This window comes from Ranitomeya variabilis, chromosome 3 (genome assembly GCF_051348905.1).
Source record: "Ranitomeya variabilis isolate aRanVar5 chromosome 3, aRanVar5.hap1, whole genome shotgun sequence".
Taxonomy (NCBI): Eukaryota; Metazoa; Chordata; class Amphibia; order Anura; family Dendrobatidae; genus Ranitomeya; species Ranitomeya variabilis.
The window spans coordinates 782,062,300-782,070,683 of NC_135234.1; the positions used below are offsets into that span (position 1 = coordinate 782,062,300).

An 8,384-nucleotide genomic window follows, 5' to 3' on the forward strand; every position below is an offset into this window, starting at 1 on the left:
TTCTGTTCCAGCATCCTAAGTTGAGTGCTAAGTTTTATGTTGATTAAGTATATGGCGTGGGAGCCTAACTATAGCACCACTTCGTAGCTGTGCTCACGGTGTTGTTTCACAAGCTTAGGAAGCTGACCGAGAGCAGTGAGGTATATGGCCAGGAGACCTGACTGTCCCAACCTGGGTTCTCCAAACATCTTCATAGGCTCAATGATTAGCAGTGGAGCAGATCTGTATTCCACCTGGGCTGATGTCCTGTGGAGCCTATCTGAAAACAGAGGCATCCCCCTCTTATGTTCCACATCTCTCATTCAGGGCATTCTTCTACAGGATTGGGGTAAGTGGGGGGAGGTATTCCTTCATTATTCAATTAACCTGCAGTCACCTACTGAACAAAGAATCAATACGTTTGGCATAATTGAGAAGAATTTACCCTGGTACCAGGGGCCATGGTGAAGCTGTGTCATCACAACCCCATCCTAGTATATATGTCTCCCATCCTGCTGTATATGCTGCTCATCCTGAGCCCATCCTGGTGTATAGGTCCCCCATACTGGTATATATTTCCCCCATCCTCGGTCCATCATTGTATATGTGTCCACAATCCATACCCATGTTATACCAGCAGTATGCCACCAGAATAACCCATAGCACCAGAATTGGTCCCTGCATAATGCCAGCAGTAATACCCATGTAATACCATCAGTATACCACCAGAATAACCCATAGCACCAGAATTGGTCCCTACATAATGCCAGCAGTAATACCCATGCAATACAAGCAGTATGCCACCATAATAATCCATAGCATCAGAATTGGTCCCTACGTAATACCAGCAGTAATATACATGTAATACCAGCAGTATACCACCAGAATAACCCACAGCACCAGAATTGGTCCCTACATAATGCCAGCAGTAATACCCATGCAATACAAGCAGTATACCACCAGAATAACCCATAGCACCAGAATTGGTCCCTACATACTGCCAGCAGTAATACCCATGTAATACCAGCAGTATGCCACCATAATAATCCATAGCATCAGAATTGGTCCCTACGTAATACCAGCAGTAATATACATGTAATACCAGCAGTATACCACCAGAATAACCCACAGCACCAGAATTGGTCCCTGCGTAATGCCAGCAGCAATACCCATGTAATATCAGCAGTATACCACCAGAATAACCCATAGCACCAGAATTGGTTCCTGCATAATGCCATCAGTAATTCCCTTGTATCTTGTATAAGCCTAGATAGGTCCACCAGGGTCTTCTCCACCACTATGTTAATTGTATGAAGCCTTTGGGTTGCTGGTCTTCTTCACCTTGTTCTTCTGTTCTTCTAACCTTGATGTCCTTCTCCAATGATTGCTCTCTTTGTATGATGTGTCCAAAGTAGACAAGTCTTACCGTGGCAATCCTTGCTTCCAGTGACATGCCTGGCTTGGTTTATCCTTTTTTCCATCCATGGTATTGATAACATCCTTCTCCAGCTCCACATTTCGTAGGCGTTGATTCTTCTTCTGTCTTGTTTTTTTATCATTCAGGTTTTGCATTCATATGTTACCATAGAAAAGACCAGATTATGTGTGAGCCGTGTGTACCTCATTAGTAGTGTTGAGCGATACCGTCCGATACTTGAAAGTATCGGTATCGGAAAGTATCGGCCGATACCGGCAAAGTATCGGATCTAATCCGATACCGATACCCGATACCAATACAAGTCAATGGGACTCAAGTATCGGACGGTATCCTGTATGGTTCCCAGGGTCTGAAGGAGAGGAAACTCTCCTTCAGGCCCTGGGATCCATATCAATGTGTAAAAGAAAGAATTAAAATAAAAAATAGGGATATACTCACCTCTCCGACGCAGCCTGGACTTTACCGCCGTAACCGGGAGCCGTTGTACCTAAGAATGAGCGCTTGAAGGGCCTTAGATGACGTCACTGCGTTCTGATTGGTCCGTAGCGGTCGCGCGACTGCTACGTGACCAATCACAAAGCAGTGACGTCACCTAAGGTCTTTCAAGCGCTTGAAATACCTTAGAAGACGTCCGCAGCTTCTGATTGGTCGCGTAGCAGTCGCGTGACCGCTACGTGACCAATCACAAAGCAGTGACGTCACCTAAGGTCTTTCAAGCGCTTGAAAGACCTTAGGTGACGTCACTGCTTTGTGATTGGTCGCGTAGCGGTCACGCGACCGCTACGGACCAATCAGAGCGCCGTGACGTCATCTAAGGCCCTTCAAGCGCGCATTTTTAGGTACAACGGCTCCCGGTTACGGCGGTAAAGTCCAGGCTGCGTCGGAGAGGTCAGTATATCCCTATTTTTTATTTTAATTCTTTTTTTTACACATTGATATTAATCCCGATACCGATTCCCGATACCACAAAAGTATCGGATCTCGGTATCGGAATTCCGATACCCGCAAGTATCGGCCGATACCCGATACTTGCGGTATCGGAATGCTCAACACTACTCATTAGTCAAATGTTCCTCGATTTGAAGACCTTTCCAGTGCCTTCATTTCTGGAATGCCCATAGCTATTCTCCTACTGACTGCTGGTGTCATCGATGTATCTTGAGTGATTATCACTCAGTAGGTTGATGTCTTTTACAGCTTTCACTTCTTCATCATCCACCCAAAATGTGTACCGGTTCTACCTGGCAGTAGTCAGTATCTTTGTCTTCCTTGCATTTACTAGCAGTCCCATGTTCGAGTTTTCCATCTTGACCCTCCATAATTAGTCCTTTGTTCCATCTATACTTGTTGCTATCAAGGTTGTGTCGTCTGCATATTTAAGATTGTTGATGATTCGATCAGCAATTTTGATTACTTCTTGTTTTTTGGCAAGTCCAGCCTTCGTCAAAATCGATGACAGGATGCCATCGAGAGAAATGATGACAGGATGCCACCTTGTCTGACGCCTAGCTCTCCTCTGAACCAAACCATGATGATGTGTTCCAGTCAAACTGTTGTGTATTGGTCGATGTAAAAGTTCCTTATCTGATCAGATGATTTGGCACATCCATATCATTCACGGCATTCCAAAGATTCTGGTGATCAAAACAGATGAAGCCTTTGCTGTAGTTGATGAAGCAAAAAAAAAATCGATCTTGTTGTATTCTTTGGCCTTTTCCTTTATCCATCTAATGTTAGCAATCACATCTCTTGCTCCCCTGACTTTTCTAAATCCTGCTTGTTTCTCTGGCAGCTTTTTATCAGTAAGGCTATAGACATCTTTGTCGGATCTTCAGTAGTATTTTGCTGGCATGAGGTATGAGCTCAGTAGTCTGATAGTTTCCACAGTTGGTAGCATCTCCTTTCTACGGAATAGGAATACACACCGATCTTGTCCAGTCCTTGGGCGATTTACCAGTTGTCCATTTCTGCTGACACTGGCTTGTGATGACATTAAATGCTGCTCCAGAAGACTTTATTAGCTCTATTGGAATATTGTCACATAAAGGCGCTTTGTTGTTTGACAGAAGCTTTATTGCAGCAATGACTTTGTCTTTCAGGATGTTCAGCTCTTTATAATTTATCATTTCAGTTTCTTCCTGTATCACTGATTCGTTCTTGTAGAGTCGCTCCATGTACTTTTTCCATCTTTCCTTGATCCCTTCTGGCTCAGTTAGTTTGTTCCGGTTATGCGTCTTTCAACATGTCCACTCTTGGGTTAAACTTTCTTCGTATCTTTTTGACTATCGTCCACTAATATTAGTCTCTCTCAATAGAGGCATATTACTCCTTCAACTGGGCAATATATCTCTGGATACACGGAGGTCAGTGGGTTCTCTCATCCGCTGGTTCGGCTGTCTTTAGAAAGACTGCATGAACCAGGGCTCATTCCCCTGAACGCCCACAGTCCTTCCCCGTGGGAGGAATACTACTCAGACAACACAGGGTGAAGGTAAAGCAGTGTGGCAATACATTATTGAACCACCGACAATAAATAAATAGTCCCAGCAAATACACAAGATGGTTCAAATTACAGTCTCACCCTTCTGCTGGCTCCCCAGGATTAGAGCAGCTGTGACTTCTTTGAACTTCTCAGTGGAGTCAAGTGACCAGATGGTCTCAACCTGGCTTCTCCAAACATCTCCATGGGTTCAGTTATGGTCAATGTATCAGATCTGTATTCCTCTAGCTAGGGCTATGGTCCCTTTAGCTGTCATCCTGTAGAATCTATCAAATCTGTATCTGTTGGAACCATGGTGTCTTGGCTGCTTTTCTGTAGAGTCTTCCTGCAGAAAGATAAAGGTCCTTTTTATACCCATATTTATCCTTTAGGCTATCATCCACAGGTCAGGGGGAAGCCAGGATGAGGTAAAACTCTCATTGTTTGGTATTTAATCAATCTGCATAGTTTGTCCTTCACTGTTTACAGCTCAACAAACTACATGGTGTGGTACAATAGGTTATCAACATATTAGCAAACATCAAATATTCAATTACCCAGCGTTCCTGTCCTCCAAGGATAGCAAAACAATAATCAATTCAAGAGTCAACATTTAAGCTCATATGAAAAATTTCCTATGTCTCTTGACCCACCGAAAAAAACACGTCTGGCATAACCATGATTAAGTGCTGTGTCGTTACAATATCCATGTACTTCACCATGAGTCCATGTCAATGTGAACACAAAAGATGCAAACCCTAGCACTGCTGTGTTAATAGTTATGCACTTGTCACTATGAATTAGGTATGTTTTATTGTCTTTTATTTCATGCATTAACCTTTGTAAAATAGTAATGAAATTCATCAATTTATTAGATATAAAAAGCTGAATTCATAATTATAATCCTCCTAGCCAGCATTATTCCACCTGTAGGTTCATCACACATTTAATCAGGAAGTTTTCTCCTGGTAATCGACAAAACTAGATTAATCCATGAATGTCTGGTCATAGAATTCAATAAATTATCCAACAGGAAGCATTTCCACATGTCCAGAGTCCAATGGCTGCCTACATTCCAGTTGTCTTCATCGTCAAACATTTTTCTGTAGTCTATAGTCTATATTTGCTCAGGGACTGACCTCACAAAATAACAAACCTCACTTGTCTATTTTCAGCAGGAGACATGAATTCATCACAAATGTTTAGCTTAATTCCTCCCCAGTTTCTTCTGACTGGCCTTTCATGGGTTGAGGACAAGAAGCTTCCCGTATCTGTAAGTTTCCTGTTGATGTACCTGGTGGGGATCTTTAGTAATTGCACCATTGTTATCCTTATCAAAACTGACCGGAAGCTTCAGGAACCAATGCATATATTGATATCTTTGCTGTCTCTGATAGACCTCAGTGTCTCCTCCTCCGTCATCCCAAAAGTCTTGGCCATTCTGTGGTTTGATTCCACTGAAATTTCCAGCACAGGATGCCTGATTCAGTTCTACATTCTGTACAGCATGTTGGGTCTCCAGTCTTCTCTCTTTGGTCTGATGTCCTACGACAGGTATGTGGCCATTTGTCACCCACTCAGACATTCCACCATAATGAGTCCATCCTTTATTACGATGTGTGTGATCTTCATTGTTTTGCGGAGCTCAGTTTTCATGATTCCTTTGCCAGCAGTGACAGCCGGTCTGACCTTCTGCAAAATGAACATCATAAGCAACTCGCATTGTGAATTTGTTGAAGTTATAAAGCTGGCCTGTGGAGACCTCATGCCAGTCATCATCTATGTGGTCATTCTTATCTGTATCTTCCCTGGAGGCGATAACAGCCTCATGATCTTCTCTTATGTGAAGATCTTGAGGGTAGTTTACATGTTGAAGTCTCCTCAAGCTCGATCCAGGTCCCTGAACACGTGCAGCTCCCACGCCATCCTGCTGTTATTGTTCTACATCTCCTCATCATTCCCTCTTTATCTTTTTCTTTTTTATCCTAATTCTCCCCTTTATTTGAAAACATTAACTGAGGCCCTCAGCTTTCTTCTTCTGCCCATGATAAACCCAATGGTTTATGGAGCAAAAACCAAGGAAATTCAGGACGGGCTGAGAAGACTTTATTGGAGAATAATATTGTCTTGAAATGGAAAAACGGAGATTGGTGAAAATAATTTTTATAACCTACTTGTAAGGACAGACACGTCGTGGTCGAGTTGTCTTGCGATGGAATGCAGTGTATGAAATAAATCTAGGACTTCACTATGCCATGACGGTGGACCTAATTATCCTCTCCATTCAGTACAATGGGAGGTAATCAGGGATACAAGCTCCATAGTTTTTACAGTTGCCATTTCCCATTATTTTGCCTACCATGATATTGATGACTTACGTTGGAATCTTAGGTTTGTGTTTTGGATCCTCTCACTATTGGACATATTTTGGGATTTGAGGTAGAGCTCATGACCAAGTCTACACGGACTCTTAGTGAGACTGCGGTCGCTGATAAACACTATATTATATGCAGGATTGTGCAGGAGCAGAGGATTTCAGAGTAAATTCCTTACTATAAAACCACAACATCATGTCCTCCCTCTATCTGAAGCTGAACCTGTCAAAAACTGGACTCCTTGTGTTTCCTCGCTCTACTAACCTACCTTGCCCGACATTGCCATTTGCATGTGTGGTTCTACCATTACTCCCCAGCAACATGCCCACTGTCTTGGGATCATACTTGATTCAGAGCTTTCATTCACCCCCCCACATCCGAACACTGGCATTTTTTTACTTTCGACTCTGCAAAAACTCTTCTTTTTGCTCTTATTCATTCTCGTCTGGACTATTGCAACTCTCTACTAATTGGCCTACCTCATACCAAACTCTCCCCGCTCCAATCTGTCCTGAATGCTGCGGCCAGGATCATATTCCTCACCAACCGTGACACTGATGCCTCTACCTTGTGGCAGTCATTGCACTGATTACCCATGCACTCCATAATTCAATAAAAATGTATCATTCTCACCCACAAAGCGCTCCATGACTCAGCACCATTCTACATCTCCTCCCTGGTGTCAGTCTACCACCCTACCCGTGCTCTCCATGACTCAGCACCATTCTACATCTCCTCCCTGGTCTCAGCCTACCACCCTACCCGTGCTCTCCATGGCTCAGCACCATTCTACATCTCCTCCCTGGTGTCAGTCTACCACCCTACCCGTGCTCTCCATGACTCAGCACCATTCTACATCTCCTCCCTGGTGTCAGTCTACCACCCTACCCGTGCTCTCCATGACTCAGCACCATTCTACATCTCCTCCCTGGTGTCAGTCTACCACCCTACCCGTGCCCTCCGTTCTGCTAATGACCTCAGGTTAGCATCCGCAATAATCAGAACCTCCCACTCCCATCTCCAAGACTTCTCATGTGCTTCGCCAATTCTCTGGAATGCACTACCCAGGATAATTCGATTAATCCCCAATCCCCACAGTTTTAAGCGTGCCCTAAAAACACTACTTCAGACTGGCCTACCACCTCAACACATTTATCTAACTATCCCTGTGTGACCCATTCAACATTTTCACCATAACCAGGTTCCTGGTATCATGTTCTCACATGCTTCATGCATTTAATAGCCCTCTATGTCTGCACTCTTAGGCCTCTTTCACACTTCAGTCTTCTGGCGTCAGTCAAAATCCATCTTCGCGACGGAGCGACGGATCCGTCAAAAATAGTGAAAAACGGAAACAATGGATCCGTTGCATGCGTCACATCCGGTTTTTATCCATTTCTTCTATTTTTTCAACGGATCCATTTTTTCATATCCCCAAATGGGAGGCTCCCAAACGTGATTGGCTACTGGAAAATAATGGAAACCTATATATTGAGTGTTTTAACACCACATCTTTGAGAGGATGTAGAGCAAGTGGTAGAAATGGAAGGAGTTCTAGCAAATATTGTGACCATCTATGTATCTATCCATCAGGCAGGTTGCTGGCAGGCTTCTTGCCATGCTTCTTGCTGGCACATTGAGGAATGAAGCCACATGGCAGGTTTATATAGATACAGATTTGGAGCATGCTCAGTGTAAAAAAACGGAATCCATCGCAGGATTCCGTCATTTGATGGACAGCGACGGATCCTGCGCCCATAGGCTTCCATTCTAGCCAATGACGGAGGCTGCTGGATCCGTAGCTGTCTGACTTTTCAACGCAGACAAAAAACGTTACTTTGTCCGTCCTCTCCAGACGACGGATAAACAAATTTCGACGGATCCAGCGCACGACGGACGAAACGTGAGGCCATCCGTCGTAATCCGTCGCTAATGTAAGTCTATGAGAAAAACACGGATCCAGCAGGCAAATTCTCTGGATCCGTTTTTTTCACAAAATGACAGATTTTGACTGAAACAAAAAGACTGAAGTGTGAAAGAAGCCTTACACATACTGGTTGGTAACAGGTTCATGCAGCTTTACATGAACACCTGATCCTTACACTATGGCTGG

At 43.7% G+C, this 8,384-nt stretch overlaps 1 protein-coding gene across 1 annotated transcript; it reads left to right on the forward strand.

Moving 5' to 3' along the window:
- The first annotated feature begins 5,079 nt into the window (after nucleotides 1–5,079).
- Nucleotides 5,080–6,027, forward strand: LOC143817862 (olfactory receptor 51E1-like). The gene has a single exon (XM_077299324.1). It carries the CDS (start codon nucleotides 5,080–5,082, stop codon nucleotides 6,025–6,027), a length of 948 nt encoding a protein of 315 aa, XP_077155439.1.
- The last annotated feature ends 2,357 nt before the right edge of the window (nucleotides 6,028–8,384 follow it).